The sequence below is a fragment of the Cryptotermes secundus genome, unplaced genomic scaffold (genome assembly GCF_002891405.2).
Source record: "Cryptotermes secundus unplaced genomic scaffold, Csec_1.0 scaffold868, whole genome shotgun sequence".
Classification (NCBI taxonomy): Eukaryota; Metazoa; Arthropoda; class Insecta; order Blattodea; family Kalotermitidae; genus Cryptotermes; species Cryptotermes secundus.
The window spans coordinates 286,853-309,720 of NW_019745096.1; the positions used below are offsets into that span (position 1 = coordinate 286,853).

Here is a 22,868-nt window from a genome sequence, read left to right on the forward strand (position 1 = left end):
GAGCAATACCTCCCAACCTCCAAAATTAACAAAAAATTTCACATGAAAAAGTGATCATAAAACTCATTTAGAATTCTTATATTCTGTAACGTTGTAACGTTGGATCTAAGCTGAGGAAGAACAAAGACATGACCTTTTTACATTGCCACCTGCTTCTCATTTGGCTTAACTTTCAAACCTGAAGATGGAGGCTGTATATTCCATTGAAAGCTGGGATTTTCTCTAAACTACATAACACAGAAGAACCTGCCCCTCATGTGATCTTCCAAATGTCAAAGAGAAGGGGCACCTACTTTCATTGACCACAATCACTTTATCAATTTGGGGATTTATTTACATCTTAAACATAAGATAACTATTTTAACCTATCCGAAAGATCTAAGTCACTACAACAGTCAAAATTTACCTCAGGGATTGGTCATTGTTCTGTGACTATAAACATAATATGAACCTGTAGAAAACATTCTTTTAAATTATGTGGGGTTCTATCTTCTGCAATGTAATGTAACGTCAAGTAAACCGGTAAACGACGTATCAGGTCACAATATTACCTACAGAAGTAAACAAGTCATGTACCCGCCAAAATTGGTGGTAAAACGTCTGTTATACTACAGTGTACTTACTACACTGCATTAAGTCTCGGATGTGAGTACTGTGCAGCTACCGCCATAAGTCTCAAAGTCGCACTTAACTATACATCCATTTACTAATTTACCTGGGTTGTTATATAAGCTTTGATTTTTGTTCATTGCACTTAACTATATTCAGTTACTAATTTACCTGGGTTGTTATAGAAACCTTAATTTTTATGTTCAACTTAATTGCTGTTACTGTTAATAGTTTCATGAAATAATGTAATTTAAAAACGATCAGAAACACTTTATAATTAAAAATTATTGCAACAGATTACGGGGCATCACACGTATTCTGCTCATTACATCAAATCAGACATCCTACATTAATACAACCGAAAATAACACTCAATACTACACTTCAAAACATAAAACACCACACTAAAGCAATAATACTAAAAATTTGTATCGGCCTAACAACCTTAACCTCACCTTATCGTCATAGTATCTCCACTTTTATCATAGAACAAATCTTGTGACCATGATTCCTCAGCACCACAGATTACAGAACATACCACTTGGTTNAAGCAAATGCACCATCTCACACAAACAAAAACTTCCAACTTTGAATGATAAAGGGCAAATACACAATAACGTCACACAAATAAAAAAAACTTCCAATTGTGAATAAGACTTTTTATTTATCTCCCATACACATAAAACTGAGGTTTTATGAACATTTTCATAAAAGTTTGTTTTTCTTGGCAAGTTGTTAGCCCAAACCCAAGCTGGAGGACCAACCTTGCCAGCTGTCCACAACTGCTTATGCAATATATTCGCAGCTTCACTTTCAAGGGCCTCTCCTCCATCTGCAATCTGAGTACTCGCCATGCCATTGTGACTTGTACTCTTCACCAAATATAATTAGAATAAAGTTGAGGAGGATGAGGTGGGTAGGGCATGTAGCACCAATGGGGGAGAAGAGGAATGCATATAGGATATTGGTGGGAAAGCCAGGAGGAGACATCACTGGGAAGATAATGGGTGGACAATACTAAATGGATCAATGGAGGGCTCTTGTGAGCACAGCAATGAAACTTCTGGTTCCATAAAATGCTCTGAAATTGAGTGGCTGCGTAACTGACAGCTCCTCAAGAATGGCTCAACTCCGTAAGCACACATACAAGTAAAAACACCAAGAGCTTAATCCAATGTCGGGCCATCCGCACTGATCATCAATCTCCAGCAGGATAAACGGGCGACAGAACTGCTGCAATGGAAGTCAATCCACACCGATGATCAATCCGCAGGAGGAAAAAGAGGCCACACTACTGGGATGGAATTAAAAAACAAAACTAAGATTACTTACAGCAATCGACACTACTAAATATGCTAGCATTTACAATGAACAGACGGCCTTTTTTCTCACAATCCAGCGATTATCCTAGAGCATCACTAAATACTGACTTCAACAAATCTTAAATACATGTGCATCAGAATGATAATTCTGCAAGAGATCTCCAGTACGTTGATTACTGTGTTAACAGAATCTAGTACCTAATATCACAAACGTTTTAGTCTAATTGGGCCAAATTAGTTATTTGCTGGTTTTTGGCTTGCATGATTTTATTCCCTTCTCGTGCTAAATGACCATAGATAAGAGTCTTGAAGATTCCAGGGGCATCCACCACCCCCATCTGCATTCCTGTGTGTGTAGTTCATGTATGTATATACACATGGCCACTGCCCCTAGTAGGCCACACAAATTCATGATGCCAAGCGCCAAATTTCAATTTCTTCCTAGCCTCAGAATGTTTCATCTATCAAAACAGATTCAGATTGACTGGGTTGTATTTTCTAATCACCGGCTAGGAATACCAAAATCAGTACTGCACATGTAAAATGGCAGCATTCCACGTACCTTTTTTTTCCAGTCACCAACCCGGTTAAGGCATTTGTGCCATTGTACCACTAGTTGGGAGATGCTGCTGTTGTAGAATTCAGCCGGTTGAGTGCAGAACCACTGCCAGAACTTCTTCAGTGGACAGAATACATGGTAACCACTTGAGGTGAGGTCTGGATTATATGGTGCATGCTCCACAATCTCCCATCCAAACGACTGAGGCGGTCCTGTTTGCCAAGAGGCCTGGCGTTGTCATGGAGAACATCGCTCACAAGAATCACCAGGTTTTTTTCCTGACTGCAGCTGGTCGAAGCATACCGTCACATCAAATGTATAACCTGGTTACTCAATCACACTTAAATTTTGGCTGAAAAAAATAGGGGTAAAGACTTTTCAATTTGCCTTTGTACAATATTTATACTGGTTTGTATTCACTTTATNGTCGTATCTTCAAATTTCCAGCGAAGATTCATCAAAATTTATTACACATTGTACTATTACAGATCATTTATAACTAAAACAGTTACAAGAGTGTTTTGCAGTTAGGTGCACTATCTCAAAACTGCCGATGTTATCCCAACACTACTGCGATAACATGCCATTCAGGGTTCGTGGTTGAATCTTGACTCAACATAACTGTGCGATCTGCTACTGCCTACCTTTATTTACACAGAATGCTAAACGTGGTACGGTCTGTGCCCTAAGCCCCCAAGCTAAAAGCTGGAAGGCCAGTTTGAATTACCTGAGGTCACGAGATTTATCAACTAACCTATTCCTTCCAAACGGAGACTCAAGGGTCTACTCAAACTCTTATGGAAACGAATACCAGGAACCTTCTTGGGTACAAACAGTGGCCAGCTTACAAGGTTAACCATCTGTGAGCCAACTGTTACAAACACAGGGACCTCAATGTCTCACAAATCTACAGACCTCTGCAGTCTATTACTGCTTACTCATATCAAAACATTATGGTACATATAAATAGCTCAATTCTTGATGCCCCATAAAAATGAACGTCAAGACGCCTCATTCAGATTACAAATAGCATCAGCACTTCAGACATATGCTTGTCATGTTGTCATCATCACTAAGAGGAGAGTTGTCATCATCATTAAGAGGAGAATTTGTTAGGAAATTCACTTCCCATGTGTATAGCCACAAAACTTTGGTTTCTCAATTACTGTAGGTCCTAGCATCATACAAACTGGGATGGGTGTGGGAAGCCATAAATATACTTACACCACTCACCCACTATACACGACAGCTGTTCACTGTTTAAACCAGTACCATGGGAGCCCTGACAAACAAAACCGATTCACTGACATGTTCAGCTGCAGAGATAGCAAAAAGGCAATGATACACCTCCAATCCATCACTGCTGCCACCATTACACCTGAAACATACTTCATCCTTAGAAGAGTATCAAAGAAACACGGCAGAGTAGCCAACTTTACAAACATTCAGTGAGGGCAAGTTTCTTTATCATGAAATCAAAACTTGGTATCCATAGTGACTCATCATTTCATCACTCTAACCCCAAAACATAAGTCAAACGAACTCACCAGATTTCATTACTGCACAAGGGCAACTATCTCGTGAACACTCAACCTGAAAACAATCATTTCATTCAATTAACAAATTCAAACACAACACACTTCTGCCAAATGCAAAACAATTCATTGCATAAACAACATTTGCACTAAAATGCCACCTGAACCTGGATAACGGACACAGCATAATAAAGTTTAGCTAAAAGTACAAAAGCTCTTCAACTACATAGCTGATTATATGATTATGAATGATTAATTCAGAAGTGAGCAATGCATTCAATACCTTACTGTTCACTGCAATATCTTGGAAGGAAGAAATAAGAATGGGAATTATATTTTGTATTCCGCCCGAACTAAGTCATATGACTGAATGCACTGTAGCTGCCCTGCGTATTGTACTTGCACATGTAAGCAAGCCAACATAGCTTGTTAGCAGCCCGCTTCACTCTCCACAGTATAAACGCCACACCTGCTACAGTTCCACAGTGTGGAGCTGGACTGTGGATTCTGGCGTAAAAACCCGAATCAAACCACATAACATTATACTCTTTTAACACTCAGTTTCAACTACATTAAGAGCAAACACAAGTGGACCACTTTATTACGGGCAGACCCAACCAGACACAAAAATCACTCATTACCAAACAAGTAACCAACAGAATGCAGCAACCTGCATGAAGCTCGCCACTTGCTTCTGCTGGGTTCCTGCTTGGCTTCTCAACCCATAACATGGATGACATATTGTGCCACACGCCTTGCAGCCAGTTTATTATAAAAGTGGGGGGTGAAGCATGCCAATTTCTTATTATCATCCAAATGCTGTCACCAATTTTGTCGCGGTGAAAAATTGCAACAGCAAAATTCTTCCAACGCGACCACCATCAAAATTTAGAATACCCCACCTAATTGCCTCCAGTTAAACATCTGTGGATAGTTCCTACTCCACTCAATCACGTAATTATTACAAATACACCAATAAACATTCAATATTTGAAAACACTAATAAAATCAACAAGTACATATATACAACCATAAAACTTATGCAATACTATTGCACCTCTTAAAATCCTTTAAACAGTGTTTTAAATCTACATTATACAAACCAAATTTCCTATTACAACAATAAATCAACTTATCTCGCTGATAATACGTAAACCAAATTCTGTATCCTAACAATCTATTTAAGTCAATCCTTATATATACTAACAAATATTTAGCGAATCAAATGTTACATTCAAACAGTCAATTAACAGATCAAATTTCATACCCTAAAACCAAAGGTCATATCCTAACAATTAATCATGCAACAAACTTTTATATTTTGAGAAGCCATTAGCAAACCAAATGTTACATCCTAACACAATTACTGAACCGAATGTTCAAATTTTAGCCATCTGTCCATAAACAAAAATTTATGCAATCTAATAACTAATCAATGGAACAAAATTTACACTTTGGCTCCTGGTGGCTTCTCCTGTCCAAACCACAAAAAAATTCAGTATCATGAAAATTCTGTTCACTCAAAATCCTCAAATCATATTGGCCAATAACCTGTCATGAGAAAGCGAAACTTGCCCGTGTTGTCCACCTGATATGTCAGCATTTCTATAAACTATACAACTGAAGCCACCTGATATGTCAGCATTTCTATAAACTATACACCTGAAGCCAGATGGTCAAGGAATGTGATACATCTAAAGGCGATCCAACACTGGTTTCTGGCGAGCCAACCTGTGGTTCACTTATCATTTTTCAATTTACAAGACTTATAATGAACACTATTTGTAATCCAATGTCAGCAACGAGATGAGAAACTTACAGGAAAATGATGAAAACAGATCTCCAGGAGAGGCTGCAGAAACTTCACGTGGTTATTCCACACACTACAATCCTGCAATAAACAAGCCACTTTTCATTCCTCTCCGAAACACTGTCTACGAGTTTACACACACTACACGCGTGGCAAACAGCAGCTGTACACTCAGAACACCAATCATCACAATATTCAGACTGGGGCGGTAAATATTCATCACTGTCACAATTATACAGGTTTATAATTCTTCTTATATTGCTAACTACCTTTTCACTGTTCTGGAAGGACAATCTGTTTCTTGTTATGGGGGAAAAAAATAACATAAGATGCAAACATGAATGTTAGTCAAGGTACCAACCCCTTTAACTCGTTACATAAATTACAAGCATTTCAGAGCATCGGTGTGTATAAAAGCCGTATTTAAACAGCAAATTTGTTACTGAGGTTATTTCAAAGCCGGGATAGCTCACTAGAGCAACAGGCAGGCAAAATTTCTCCCTTACTCCAGTGATCAAGGCATGAAACTCACAAGTCACTCCCACCTAGTGCCGAGGTTCAGAATGGTTTCCATGTACCCCAACTCCACACATCTTTGTAGCACGGTGCTTAATTAAGCGGTGACTACCTTTTCTTACATCCACCAAAGTTATTTAACCTGATCATTTTCTTTGCTTCATTACTCTGTATATTCACTACCTGGCTGCTTTATTAAACCAATGCCCACTGCATAAGAGACTGGTAGGGCCCCGGAGCCAGTCTGGTCACTGTGGGGAAGAGAAAAATCTTTCCCTTCTTGAGCCAAACCCTGGCGGCTGCTCCTTCAGTACAAGACTTCACAACAAAATCTCACCAGAACTGTGGTATTTCAAGAGCACCCCATAAGAGTTTAAATCCAACGTCTTGTGCATACATAAACCTTGTACCCAATTTGTAACTCCCATTCCTATCTCCACAGAAAATTTACCTGCTAGGTTGGTACCACTCATTTCCCAACCAATGCCATGTATCCCCACTAAATCTTAAGTTATATTTTATCTGTTTTGCCACTCTCATGGGCAAACCTGCCCCCTACAGAAGTCTTACACATTTCACATACCAAATCTCATGTCCATTCTCCTTATCTTCAGCCATTTATCTGAAGAATCCAGTCAAGTCTGAGGGCATTTGTAATATTTCATAACAGAATTATATTTTTGCAGCTACCCTCCACATCTGGAGGCCGTCTTCCGCAACTGCCAACGAGAGGATACGCCATGCCCAGTGAGAAGGCACCCCCTTAACATGGCATGAATAGCCTAAATAGAGAAAAATAAGTGCTACACACTGCCTTATACAGCGCAGGAACAGCTGCAAACATTACCTCCACAGCTCAGATACTTAAATAATCATTCACATCATACGAACGAGACAATTAAATCATCACAGCCACCAAATTAAATTTTAACAGTGGTTTTACTTTCAATGCAGCAAGTTATATCATGGTCCCCAGCAACACCATCTTCCATTCACACAGTACAAAACCAAACCTCACTTGCTTATCAGAGCAACTACAGCAAGACAAAGGAAATGGTTACATGCTGATTGTCACCTTCAAAGCACAACACTATGATGGAACCCTCCAAAACCATATCTTCATCAAGTGATGTCCTAGCATCCTCACGTGGGGGTAATTGCATTGTATAACACTGCCTGTCTCCCTTTTGGTTAGCACTGTCCTGAACACTGCACCCCAATTCAAATAATCACTACTCACAGTATTCTTATACATTACACTCAGACAACTACTTATTTATGCCTATCCTTTATATATTTCATATCTCAGAAGTGGTTTGGGACAAAGTCCCACAGTATTGCAGACTGAAACTGGCATATTATACCAGCCATGAACAAAAGGTTAACTATGGAGGATGACTGCAATAATTAGGAGGGGAAATTCAAAACATTCAGAGAAAAACTTGCACCTGTAGGTAGTGGTCTAACAGGTGTACTATTCCAGCCTTTGCTTGCAGGGCCAAAGCAAAACCATGATATACCTTAACCAAGCACACTGGCATCCCAGCTGCAATCAGAACCAGGCACCTTCCAAACAAATCTTGGCCATCACTTCTTTAGTGCCACATTTTAAAACTTGGAACACTGAGGTTGGGCATGGTATGTATTACAATTAATATGTTGCTGGACATTATCCATCATCTTGTCTGTTCTTAAAAAACCGTCTAGTTTCTATTAAAAACACCGTTTCGGGAACTGGATTCTGTCCCCGTCTTCAGGTAAAACCTACTCAGTTGGGTCCAATAGACAGCTAGCCCCTATCTCCGGACCAGAGATAGGGGCTAGCTCTGTCTATTGGACCCAACTGAGTAGGTTTTACCTGAAGACGGGGACAGAATCCAGTTCCCGAAACGTTGTTTTTAATAGAAACTAGACGGTTTTTTAAGAACAGACAAGATGATGGATAATGTCCAGCAACATATTAATTGTAACAATTTACCATCATCACAAACTTTTAGATCTTAATGGTATGTATTGTACGAAACAGTTTCGTGGCGTAGTTGGTTGAGGCACTATGCTACAAGCCGGAAGGTCACTGGTTCAGGTCCCAATGAGATCACTGGATTTCTTTCAATTCACCTAATCCTTCCGGCCGCACTATGGCCCTGGGGTCAACTCAGCCTCTAACACAAATGAGTACTAGGAATTAATTTTCCTGGGGAGTAAAGCGCGGCCAGCTGACATTACCATCTTTGAGAAGATTGTCTAGATAATACGGGACCCTCAATGTATCACAACCCTATGGGCCTCCACGGCCTGTTGCAGGGATAGCTTTACCACAACCCATTCATATTCGCTAAAAGTGTACAGCTGCGAGCACAATTACGACAAAATGTTTGTTAAATGGCAAGAGAGTTAATTTTGCTTATCTCTATAGCAATGTAATCCCGACGCATCTCACACCTGCACTACAAAACTTGGGCAATGTTTCCATTAAAGGGCTCCATTAATTGCGGGGGAAAAATAAATTTAAATCATGCCACTCTCTTCTCAACGGCCACTTCGCCCACGAAACTTAGTAACATGGTAATTACGCGCTATATACCCGTATAGCAACAAACTACATTAAACATGCATTCATGTGGATTCTCAGTCAAGAGATTATCAGTCACAAATGAATATGCCAGGGATAACTTGAAACATCATTGAATCCTTTCAATATGGCCACAAATATACACGTGGTGCAACGCGTTTAACGCTTACTTTTCTTAATACACGTACTGAAACGCGTCTAACGCTTAGTTTTCTTTAACAATTTACACAATACAGCAAGCTTACAAGAACAAATTAAATACTGACTTTGGTACGTTGAAAATATATACTTAACATGCTACTAGGAACCAATGCGAAACGCTCATTATTAGAATCATTGTATTATCTTAGTATATTATTATTCTAAAGTATTTGACTTGTCCTATATCACTTACAATAATCCATGAACATAAATAAATAAATAAGTCATTAACACAACAACACTTAACTCTTCCTTACTTAACTTACCTCCATTCTCCAACACATTCTAGCTACAAATGGACGCCACTAATCGCCTACACGCCCGACGCGCCCGACAACAGAAGCAAAGATCACAGAACAAACAAAGAAACGCAGTGTACCGTACCAAAGATAATACATGGCAAGACTGTAGTCTTGGTTGTGACACCATGTAGTCTTGTATGCATACGTTTCAAGTAACATGCTGTTTCCATCATCATGGTTGAAGTTCTATAAAACCTGAGTATTAACCACGATATTACACAGTGTGTCAACCTGAGAGGGCTTGAAGTCCTCCATTGAGTTTCCTATTTAGGACTTGTCACATAAAATGTGTTGTGATGCTGAATGTGGCAAGTTTAAATTTAAACCACAAAAAAGGAGACAGCTTATTAAACGAAAACTGTCTACATAATGTCCATTTGGCTTGGATTTGTATGATGTAAATTCTGGTATCAACAGAGGTGTCGGTTAACAATGCCCGAGTCCAATCTGAAGGCAGTTTCAGTTTTACAAACCTATAGGGTCACTCAAAAAAATATTCTTCCCATATTATCAGGCTAAAGAATCTGTTAAGTCTCCAGCTAATCTCTTCATCCTTTCCTTGGCCATCCCAATTCCCACCTTCTATGGAATTTGCATTTCATTAACAATTTGAAAATTTTATTTTCTTCTGTATGACTCATCTGTGGGTACCATTTCTCCCACTGCTCTAAAAAACTTCACTTTTCTCTGTTGTATTTTCCTATGGTTTTCTCTTAGCACTCAATTTTCACATTCACGCATTAAGATGGCCAAATTAACAAAGATCAAATATGCAGAAAGTAGTGCATGCAGTTGTTGACAGAATCACATTACTGGTAACTTGGCAATGTTCTTGAAAAGGCCAGTAATGTAAGCTAACTCAGATTAGTGATTAGCAAGCTGCATGAAATAAGATGCAAACAGTGATACTGAGGGGTCTCAAATTAACAGGACAGTGGATTCCAACACAATGACACAATTTAAGGATTTGACTGTAAATCTTTAATAACACAAAAAATTCATTACTTCTACAACTTTGGTACAAATAGCTCATTTCACACTTAATACGGTAGTCCCCAAAACCCAGGGAACAGAAAACCCAACATGATTTCAAAGATTTATAAACAAATTTAACAGTTCGAGGACTCCTTCCATATAAATATTGTGGCTCTTGTTTCTTTTGCTCATCAGATCTCTTGCATCACTGAGTGGAGTAGCCTACGTTCCAAAAATTTAATTATACAAATAGAAACATCTAATCATTCAATTAAAACTTAAAGGAATTAATATGCTAGAAATTCTATCTAAAAACTATTAAAATCCTAATCATACAAAATACAATACTCATGTAATGCAAGAAACTCCTGGAAAATCTGTCAGTAAACGTTTACAACCCACATAAATACAAACACACAGAAAAAAGAACACTATATGAATATTGTTGTCTCGAAGATTATGTAAAACACAGTATTACCTAAAACGTTTAAACACATTTTCAAAGCGCTTACTATATTCTGTAATATAGCCATGTGACTTCTGCTAGAAGCTTATTTTTGTTAATATATGGTTTATGCTATGTTTGTTGCATGCATAATATAATGAATGCATTCTGCTTAACTTTTACGACATGTGATTAACTTATGGCGCTCCCGCATTCATGAAACTTATGGACTACTGCGTATAAGAACAACCCTGGAAAGTACGAACTCGATACATTAGTATTATACATTACAGCCAACGAAACAAAACTCTACTCAGCAAAGCTAAAGGATAATCTCACGTTCCTACAGCAAGGTCTTTCTCTTCGTGGGTTTCATTCAAAATATCAGAAAAGGACTCAATGCATAAATAATCATAGCCACACTAACCGACGAGGTCGTGTAGATCATGACAAAAAACATTACATGCTAAATGCTAACAACAGTAGTAGAGTATACAATGTTATGAAGACGACATTCAGAATATGATGTAAACAAATCAAAGCACAGTACCGTCATGGTTAGTACATGAAGCTGTTCAGATAAAATTTGATAATTCTGAAAATTGATTACACTTCATTACATCCAAGGATTAACTGTCATTTTCTTTTTGGGTGGACACTTAAAACATACATACACGACAAAATATCACATGTCACAAAGTTTGAGCTTTCATTTAAATCAAACTCAAAAGCAAATATCAAGGAGATCTGCCAGAGAATCATTTCAATTGCCTTCCCTAGCCGACATGGGAACATGGACACATGATGTTACTGTTTAAAAAGTTACATAAATAATAAAAAAAAAAAAAAGATATTAAAATTGGACAAAACAATAATTTGAAAATGTTGAAAATTGGAACCAGGAATGTAACCCTTATGGAAAACAGATTCTGATGTCAGAGGAATAAAGAGCTTAATTGATGCTTCCTGGTTCCATTTGCAACAGACGATGGCACAGCTGTATTTCCTGCATCTGGAACTAAAGGTTACACTGCCAAAGTATCGTAGGGTGTGACTGTGAGTCCGTTTTGGTGCCCTGCTTCGTTTCTGGTGGAGAAAACAGAACAAACTATAATTAGAAATTGTTATCAACAGTATTTTCCATTTTAAAAATTCAAACTTCTCATATAGTTAAATCATATTTGTTCTTTGAAACCAATTCCAAAAACGTAAGTAAATCATTAAATTTCTTTCTTTAGTCACAAAATGCTGAAAATGTGCTTCTAAATTGTAAGTTGGAGAGAAGAATGAAACAGAATTAAAATGCCTATTTCTATCCATCTCCTCCATATTAGATTTAGAAACCACTCAGCTTATAACACTAGATGCAGAGTACCTAAAGTAAGTTCACAAGAATATGTACACTACAGATTTTAATTGCAGCATACAGTAATGTTCTCTCCCAAAGCAATATATATTTTACAGACAGAGATAAATAAATGTATATTGCTTTAATGTAAACCAGACATTGGAGGAAAATGGAAAAGAACAAATGATTAATTTTTCACGTCTGTTCCACAAATAGTTAGAAGAGTGGTGAGTTCGTAAAATCAGACACATGTTGCTTTGAAAATATGTACACAGTAAAACTTCCTTCTAAAGAGTGAGTAAGAGAAGAACAACATAAAAATAACATTTGCAGTATATTTAAAAAAAGTAAATGGGACTTTCAAAATATTTATGCAGCATTATGAGTATTTGAACTGTTGTTTTGTTTTCAAATTACTTCAAGCTCTCGATGATACTGAAATTTGAAAACCATTAATGTTGATAACAGTCAAATTACATAATCACTTTCCTTCTCTTATACAATTCTCACTTCTCAGTTTCTGTGCCCACTTCAACCCATCGCCTATCCTTAATAAAAGTCCCCTTCAATCACTGCCTAAAGAGTTAAAATTGTTATTGGTTTAATGGTATCATGAGTTTTTGTGACAGACTGACTGACTTAATTAACAAACCAAAGAATCAAAGAACCAAACACCCAACCAACCGTCTGAGTAACTAACTAACAAACCAACCAATAAACAGACAAAATCTATATATTAGAGCCCTTCTTGAGAAGCTACATTTTATGGAACCTGAGGGTTTATCACCATATTCACAAAAGTTCACTGCTAATCCCTATCCCAAGACATAATAATCCAATCCATACCCTCCCACCATATTCTTTTAATATTAAACTTAATATTAACCTTCCACCTATGCCTATATCCTCCAAGTGGTCTCCTCCATACAGGACTTTTACCAGTAGTCTGAGCAAATTTCTATCCATCTCATGCATGCTGCATACCCTGCTCATCTCTTCCTGCTTGTTTGATCACTCTAATAATACCAACAAGTCAGCCATGCACAGATATATTACTGAAGTTATTTTTGGCAGACTAAGTAACACAGGAAATGGGAGAATTTCTCTTCCAAGAATTTCCATGCTGCATGTCTCTCAATTCCAAATTTTGTAATGAATGAGGGGGTTCTGAAACCAGGTCAACATGGAGGAGAATCTGGACACCAGATTGTTGTTCACAGTAATATATTGAATTTTGTAACTGATTAGCACACTTTAGAAGGCTCATGTTGCATGTGTCTGATAGGTATTTACCAATTCAGTCATTTGCTTGAATGTTAATCTATTGAAATCAGACTGATACTCTAAACCGATCATCTTTCTGCATATTAATTAATCTCTTGAAACTCGATTGCTATTTGAACATTCAGTCACTTTCCTGAATGTTACTCTATTGAAATGAGATTTCTATTTCAAAATTCAATAGCTTTCTCCTGAAATCACTGCCACTTCAGAATTTGGTCACGTGCCTGAATGTTAATCTGCTGAAATCAGATTTCTATTTCAAAGTCCAATCATTTTCTTGAATCTCCTTCAAGTCTGATTTCTATTCTATAGAAATCAAATTGCTACTTAAAAATCAAGACATTCAAAGCGATTTGAAATACATGTGTGGGATTTTAATGTAAAGGCAGTTGCAGGTGAAATTTGAAAAATAAGTAATTGAGAAGTTAATGACATAAAATCACAGAGTTGCATTTTATGTCAGATTAACAAAACATACAGCACACTGAATATCCAACTGTATGAATCATGCATGCTTCAGAGCAATACGACACACTAAATGCTGAAAAAGGAGGAACTGAAACAGTGTTGTCAAAACGTTATTGGGACTCAAACCTTTCATTGTCATTTCAAATGACAACTCTATTTTAATCTAAAGCCAAAGACTTTCTAAAAAATTATGGGTCTAAGAAAGTACATACATATTACATGTTTATGTAATGTATACAGGGAAAAACTAGGCTAGAATCATTGGTATCAAATGTCATTATGTTACACAATGCAGACCAAAGGTATATACTAATCATTAAAGCATCATTTCAGGCAAAATAATTTCATCATTGCTCTATACTAAGGCCATATGGGGTCTTTTTCTTTTCTGATATCAATGTAAAAATTAGTCAGTGATGATTTTCACTGTTTCACATTTAAAAATAAAACATGAAGTGACATTACTAAAAATAAAACTCTTTGAGGAGTTGGAATTAAAAATCTGTTAACAGAGTTAAAGAAGAAAACATAAAAAGAATGGCTAGAACAAGGGCATAAGAATTAAAATTTAAGGGGAACAGAACTTTGGGATGGCCCAAAACAACATGGTTCAGCCAGCTATTAGAAGACAGCAAAAAAAGAAAGATTGGGCAGTAAATAAAAGAGGATGGAATGTGGGAAGAAAATAGACTGAAGACTATTGGTCCATCAAATCACATAAAATAGAAAATGAAGAAGAGAAGATACAATTTTGTACAAAAATATTTTATAACCAAATAAACTTACGTGGCAGATAAAGCCACCTTGTTCTTAGAACCTTTTTGAACATTTCTCAGTGCCATACTCCTGAGTGTTGTAACCAAAATTAAAAATAGAGCAAATATTCATCACTTATAGGTAAAAATTTAAAGGGTAAACAGAGGAAAACTTGTCAAAAGGTAAATATATATAAAATTAATATTAACGGGGGGGGGGGGGCACAGAAACAACAGAAGAAGCCGGTCAAATGTTTTGTGAAACACTGAGAATTCTATCAACATTTCTGAAAGTTTTCTCATAAGTGTTCTTTACATGTACTTTTATATCCAGATTCAGGACATACACAATTATTGATTCAAATTTGTAGTAGTGAAGATTACTTTTTTCTGTGATGTGATGTCAACTACATTTTGGAAGAACTCGCCGCCACCATCCTACCATGAAGATGGAGACAGCAAGCTTCTCCAAAAACACTGGTTAATATTCACATTATATTGCATTGCATGCCTGAAAACAGTAATCTTTTTAACCGCTGTCATGAGAAACCCATCTCATGAATTTTGTAGTAAACTGCTCTATAAAACAAAACTTCTGTGGAGACACAAACCACTAAAGCTACAAACAGCACTCCAGAACTGTGCAATAAAGAACCTCAGGGAAATTAACTTAAAAATGTTCACTTTACAATATACTCAAAACAGAAACCTGTACAGCTTCTGTAAACACAGGTAGTGGTACAGATTGTAATTCTTCCAGTACAAAAGTTTGATGATATCTGGTGCTCAGACTGAGACCTTGGGGGCTTTGATACTGTGTAGTTTTGTAGGTGGATACCAACATTTCAGAGAAACATGTTGCCTCCATATTCAGGTTAAGATGAGAAAGAGCAGTTAGGTTACACAGGCCACTTGCAAGGAGGTAGCTACTCAGACCCACAGGAGGGGAGGACACGCAACCAAATCTGGGTCAATAGAACAGTTATCAGGAAATGTGAGGAAAATAACCATTTTATGAACCACAATATTATCATCAAAGGAGGGACGTGGTATTGTGAGAAAAGGTGGTGCTCTTGACGTCTACTGCAGACGGGATGAAGGTAATGAGAAAACAGCTCTTTTTTTGAAAAGCACAGATACAGAAGCATCATCTTGGGAGGAAGCACCCACCTATCACTTTTGCACCCTAATCACGTCAATCCAGAATACTGAGGCATTTCTGTGAAATCTTGGAATCCACCTACAAGACTGCATGATGTCACAGTTCATAAGGCCACAATCTGAACAGTCACCAACACAAAACACCAAGAACTTACATCTTGTAACCCTTTCTTGGACCGTCCTGTCTCACATCTGCTGTAGTATACTTGAAAAGATGACAACAGTTCTAATTTTTCTGTTATCACTGTGATGGGCAAAATTTATATTGCTAAAGAAAAGTCGGTTCAGCAGAGTTTAAAGATGAATATTTTCCAATACTGATGCCATAAAAGCAACAGCCTTTTCTTAGCATCCATCACATTCACCACAGCAGACAAGCCTCCCCTTACATTGCAATCTGGGTTATGATCAGAAATTTAGTGCTTTCTTCAGAGGAGATTCTAGATATTTACATAAAATTCGTGCAATATGGCAGTTTCCACCTTTGATTCGATCAAATCACAATCACACTGCATTTCTGTTATGTTCATACTGTAAAGTGGACCCAGAAAAAAGGCTCAAAATTACTGTATAGAAAAACAAAATGAAAAGAGGAAAGCCCGATGAGGTACTCTTCTAAGCCTCGAATTTATGTCCCAGAAATATTCTGGAACATGGATATACCTAAATATAACTATATGGATGTCTTTCTAGTTCATGAATATTATTTTGGATACTGTCCATGTCTTGAGTGTTTTTAATAGGTTTCACAGTCTAGATCTCCTTGTGTCATTAGCTGTAAAAAGGGAAAAGGCTCCTACTCAGTTGAACCACTAGTCACTGGTCCAGTGACTAACATTGACTCTTTCTAAGAGACCCAACTGAGTACAAACCCCTTATAGTGAATGACACAAACAGACCCAGTTTCTGAAAGACTGTGTTAAAATAAATATTCAATTGACCATGCTGAAAATAATAGTCACAATTCATTGCAACTATCAGTCATCAAAAAGATTTAGAATTATACTCATACAACATCAAGAATATTTTGTTTCCTAATAACATGTAAGTCTGTGCGATGTTACATCAACTACAGCCAAAAATGATATACTTGTGAGTGATGTACTGCCATGGTGCTACTTTAATAAATAAGCTGTGGATCCTTTCTGACTTATCTTCATATATTATCTTTTTAGTATTTTCAGGAGAGGTGTTCAATTTCTCATACCTCAGCAAGTTTCCTCCTTTCAATTATTATAAAGCTCATTTCACGCTAGGGTTCATACACAATGCAGAACTCAGCCTATGTAGGTTGCACAGTATGCAAAGAAATTATAATCAAAGAAAATAAATATTCAACAGGCATTTCACTACAAACTACTGCTGTTAGTAAACTTACACCTCCTTACTGAGCTTTCATCTGTAACTTACGGTTTCCTGTGTTTTCATGAAATGAGAAATCCCCCATATATGTTATACATCAATTTCTACATAAAAGCACAATCCATGGCTACTCTGACCACTGGAATAAACTGAACTGTTGAATGACAACAAGAGTAGTGCACACAAAAAAGCAAAACATGCTAGTTATTCTTTCAATTTCTGTGAGTGTGAGAGAGATGCAGAGTTGTGTGTTAGTCAACATCCACCATGTTTTCAGAATTTGCACATAAACACACTACTCCGTCTATGCAATATGTTAACCTTTATCACCTGGGAATAGGGGATTTAAATCCCTCCCCATTAACCAGAATGAATTGCTATGTCTAATGGAATGCAATCACTGTAACATTACAATACTGCAACACATGGCTGATAAAGGTTAGAATTCCATTTATGTCAAAAACATTAATCTATTATGTCTATACTTTTGTTGTGAGTTCCTCAAAGCAAAAAATATGATATCACAAAGCAATGGTGGAATATTTCCATCTCTAAACACAAGTTGGTTAACATTTTCATACAGTAAACTCTTGTCAAACTGGATAAATTGTGTGGAAGGGTCATCCGGATTAGCCGATATTCTATATTAATGAAGCAAAAATATAGCCCTCAGAGACAAAAAAGAAAAGCTTAGAAAACAAATAAATGGAAAATTTATTAATATAGGTAGTGCTGATGAAAATAAATAAACATATTTCACTGCAGCAATTTTTTCCTCTGTCAGAAGCTGAAATCCAGGGTCTCCTTCACCCAGCTCAAGACAATCTTGGATATTTTCTTCTGTGGTTTCAGTCTCTCCAGCTTCCCTCAACACATTCTGAAAGTCCTCTTGCTCCTAAATCCCACATGTCTTTTAAAGTACGTACTCAACTGTGAACAGAATTTTTCATTTTTCACATTTCATATTTTGATCCGGATTAACCGTAACCAGATTAGCAAGGGTTTACTGCATGTGCACCTGAAAACAGTGCTTGAAAGTTAATGAAATCAACAAACAAAAGATATTCCAGTGAATCAAAGCAACCCATGCATGTTAGATACAACTCTGAACACAGATGCTTAAAAAAAAAATAAATAAATGTGTGTTAACGGAGTACAGTTTATTCACCATGGCCATTACACAGTGCTTGTTATATTAATGACAAAGTAGGCACTGCATTTCCTTGTGATGTGTGCACAGTTTCACAACACCAAAATGGCGCAGCTAGGACTTCATATTCATTTGTGTCCTCAAGCACAAATGGCATCCTGACACAATTTTTTGAATGCAAGAGTACCTCAGAGCCTATCAGGCACAATCAAGCCACTTCTTGGACACAGACTGGGTCCTTCAGAGAGTACAATGACTAGACTACAGACTAATGACCAAGAAATCATGGTTTGATTTTTCACAAATATGGATATTTATCTTCTTGCCATTGTGTCCAGACTTGCTCTGGCACAATCCAGCCTCCCATCCGCCAAGTACTGGGGGCGGTTTCCCATGAATAAAGCGGCTGGGGTGTGGCATGCTTTAGGAGATACTCTGAGGAAGACTTACTCATGACTTTTAACATTTATTTGTTATTTTTGCATATTTTCCTTATTGCATGCAGATCAGATATAATTATATCATCATGACCAGGGCCCGGATTTTGATGACCTGAAAATATTTAAAAAATCCAGAAAAATGACCTAAATATGACCCAAAAATGTAATATGCAGGGCCTGAATTTTGATGACCTGAAAATATTAAAAAAAGTGACCTACAAAATGACCGAAAAAATTCAGAAAAATGACCTAAAGGAGAAAAGAAAGAACACTTCACTTCCATGTTATTCATATTTCAGAAAACATATGAAGAAAATTCCCTAAAATGGCCAAAAATGACAAGAAATACCCTTAAAAGTCCAAAAATTTACCAAAAAATTACCCCCAAAATGAAAAAATGACATTAAACCTAAAAATGTAAAAAAATGTCAAAAAATTACCTATAAAATTTACATTTCTGTAACCAGCAGCTCATATCCGAGATTTATATATTTAAGAGCATCGCATAGGATACAAGGAAAAGAAGATGACATGTCATCAAAATCTGGGCCCTGATCACGACTATACCCATCCCCCTTCCCCCTTCTTAACTTCTGACTCAATAACTACACATTCATAACAATTGGTGTGTTGGTATGAACATTGTGTCACTACTAGAGGTCACCTTTATTTTCATCAATACCAACATGGTAGCCATCACAGGAGGGAGGCTTGTGATGTGACGAAGGAAGATCCTAAAACACACAGTAACTCAAAATCCTGCATGAAATACCATTTGCATAACCCCCACCAAAGGGGGTGGGATAATACTGTAAAAATATGATGTTAAATATGACCAATCAGAATCCAAAAAGGTAAAGCTATCCCTGTAATAGGACATGGTGGCAGATAGGGTTGTGGGACATCAAAGCTCCCACATTTTGTAGACAATCGGCTCACAGATGGCAGCGAGGCTGTCAGCCTTATGTGCCAACCATGCTTTAACACCAGGAGGATTCCTGGTACTAACTTCTGTTAGAGGCAGAGTCAACCCCAGGGTCATAGTGCAACTGGAAGGATTAGGTCAGCTGAAAAATCCAGTGACCTCATCAGGAATCAAACCCATAACCTTCTCAACCAACTGCACTACCATGTGCCCCTAATCAGAATCTATACTACTAGAAATTATGTATAGAAAATGGTCATTAAATAATATAATGTTTCATCTGCAGTTCTTTCTAGCCTCAACAAACACAATGAAACATATGCAGAAGAATACATGTGTCATATTAAATTTCCTGAAATTCTGTTCATGGAATAATCCGTCTTATACTTCATGAATTTTTTAACTTTGTGTTTGATCTTACTGAAGTTGCTTTTTGATGCTTCTACTCTGAAGATGGAGGAAGACAATTCCTCCACAGTGCTGTACCTATCTGCTAAATTCATTGACATCACACACTCAAAGTGCATAACTTTAATTTGCGCCGCCATGAGAACCTCAGGTCTCATGTATGAATATGAAGTCCATTTCTGTGAGTGTTCTGTTGCTCTTTTTGAAGATAAACGTGATTTTATGTGAAACGTGGTGAGAACAAAGGAAATGCAGTGTGTGGCAGGAAAGAGGGTGAGTAAGTCATTTCACTGACCTCTCTATGAGCTTTCTCATTTCCTCTGTAGTCAAGTCCTTGTTGTTGGCCCTGACATTTACTGAAAGCAAAATAAAAATACAGGCCTCTCTGCTTGACTGACTCCCACAAGAAGAAGAAGAAAAAAAAAAGACACCAGTGGAACAAGCAGTTGGAAGTTTTAAACTGCTCGCACCAGTTTGAAACACAAGATATTGTTAACCTATATAAACTGTTATAACACACAAGATAGACACAAACCTTTACAAAAAAAAAAGTTCTACTCCAATAAAACACATAAACACAGTATTAGCACACAACAGAAATGTACAACTACAAATGTAATAATGTAAACTGCAACACAGATTTGATGAGGTGGAATACTTGGTATGAATACTGAGCATTCTTCCCTTCTCTGAGCCACAATATGTTTTAATAACATTGGGCACCCATTCACACACTCATAATCAAAGCATTCAACTTTAAAGAAAAACAAGATAATATTGAGGTTATGGTCTCCCCAGACCTAACATTAAACAATGAAGAAACCAACTTAGTTCTGAACTGAAGCACAACTCATGTATATAGTAAGAGTCACTTGTATTTTAACATGAGTTCCATCAGATTTTGCTATGTATGCCTGAATTATCTCACTATGTGCAAAGGACTGAGTTTAGAGATGTGTTTTGAACTGCACAGTATGATGCGGTTGCAGTGTAATAATTCCCTTCTAATGACCAGTATTCCATCTCTTTCATACATTTCACTTCAATGCATAAAAAAAGAATTATTTTATGTTACTATGTTTTCAAAATAAAGCCGTCTCAAATTTTGGAAAAGATGGACGGAAAAGAAAGATCTGGCACCCTTCATGCAGACAAGTTGCACGACTACTGAAGCAACATGCGAGTTCCCCATGTGAGCAAGGACCAGTGCCACAGAACTGCCATCTCTAATTACAGAGCTAACAATGCTCATACATTCCATTTAATGCATCATGGGCAAGGCTGGAAAAGGGGGTGGATGCAGGTAGACACACCTGTTTAGTTCCAGAGCACTTCATTTTAAGGAAGATAGTTTCTGATGCCTTGAGATATCATAATTATCCTTCCCAACAATAATAGACACAGGAATGAATTCACAAGCGTACACTGTAATAACTTCCTTCTGATATATGTTGGACATAAACTCCCATCCGGGAGTTTATACTAATTTGGAGTGCCTACCTAGTTCTGTACTGGAGTGCCTACCTAGTTCTATACAGGAGAACCTACCTAGTTCTATACTGGAGAACATATCTAGTTTTGAACTGGAGTGTCTACCTAGTTCTGAAGTAGAGTACCTACCTAGCTAGCTCTGAACTGGAACACCTGCCCAGTTCTGTACTGGAGTGCCTACGTAGTTCTATACAGGAGAACCTACCTAGTTCTATACTGCAGAACATATCTAGTTCTGAACAGGAGTGTCTACCTAGTTCTGAAGTAGAGTACCTACCTAGCTAGTTCTGAACTGGAACACCTGCCCAGTTCTGTACTGGAGTGCCTACCTAGTTCTGAAAAGCCATTTCCACTTCTGATCATGGAACTTGTATATTACAACATCAGGTTTAATAATGGTTTAACTTGTGATTTTCTCTTTACTTCAATCCTTTTAATTTCAGCCTTCAAAACGCCACATATAAATACCATTCAATTTGTTGCAATTTTTCTTGATTATGCTAATTCAGATATAAAACAGGACTGGCACAGTTATGCATTCTGAGCTATTTAGACATAAAATTTATTGACATAATATTTAAAGAGTCAATCCTACATCACAGAAAACACATTCAAACTTCTTTATAGCGAAAATTTGGTTAAGTCTGCTTAGGAAAATCATTTCTGTTTACTGTGAGAATCAAACAAAATCCTTGGTACACTGCGGCTGCAAAATGCAAAAGATTCCGAATGTTAAAACAGATGATATATATAGTAACCATTACGCTTTAACAGGTTAAATATCTACTGTCACTGAAGGTTAAACGACTGCAAAATGAGAAATATTCTGAGTGCTATGTGACTGTGATTAATCACCCCCCCTCCAAAAGGCTTAGTTCTTGCTTTCTAGCGGGGACAAAGAGCAATTAGTACAGTGTTGTGCCTATAAACATTTAACAGAAAGAACACAGATTTTGTTATTTAATTGCAATTATTCATAACACACTTTAAATGGGTTTTATTTCTTTGTAAGAAAAGGTATTTAAGAGATAAACGAGAGTTACCAACTGACAAAAGCTGGTAGTATTTCTTCTATTTCAATTTTAGTTTCAGCACAGAAACAAGACAACCATCAGCAACTGTCATGGCTGAATTTCACCATATTTGGGAGGTCCTGTGTTCATATTTCAGCCCATAGACTGGATACTCTTACTGAGATTATTCACAATTTTACTTGGTCCCTCCAGGCAA

At 37.2% G+C, this 22,868-nt stretch overlaps 2 protein-coding genes and 1 non-coding gene across 5 annotated transcripts in view; all 3 read right to left on the reverse strand.

The window, feature by feature from the left end:
- The window catches only part of LOC111875001 (magnesium transporter NIPA2), a 7,373-nt gene extending 6,223 nt beyond the window's left edge, over nucleotides 1-1,150 (reverse strand). For 2 of the 3 annotated variants that reach the window (XR_002844645.2, XM_023870995.2), the window contains exon 1: nucleotides 1,065-1,150. Coding sequence is in view for 1 of the 3 variants with exons in the window: in XM_023870995.2 (XP_023726763.1) it covers nucleotides 1,065-1,075 (11 nt within the window). In the remaining 2 variants the exon portion in view is untranslated. The other variant, XM_023870998.2, reaches the window with a different exon arrangement.
- A 4,851-nt stretch (nucleotides 1,151-6,001) lies between these two features.
- LOC111875002 lies at nucleotides 6,002-6,065 on the reverse strand. The gene has a single exon (XR_002844646.1). It is a non-coding gene; the product is annotated as a small nucleolar RNA SNORD31 (small nucleolar RNA).
- Nucleotides 6,066-10,384: 4,319 nt separating this feature from the next.
- The window catches only part of LOC111874991 (Down syndrome cell adhesion molecule-like protein Dscam2), a 203,409-nt gene continuing 190,925 nt past the window's right edge, over nucleotides 10,385-22,868 (reverse strand). The window contains 3 exon segments of the mRNA XM_033755675.1: nucleotides 10,385-11,932; nucleotides 17,273-17,278; nucleotides 20,443-20,503. Coding sequence (XP_033611566.1) covers nucleotides 11,872-11,932; nucleotides 17,273-17,278; nucleotides 20,443-20,503 — 128 coding nt within the window. The 3' untranslated portion in view covers nucleotides 10,385-11,871.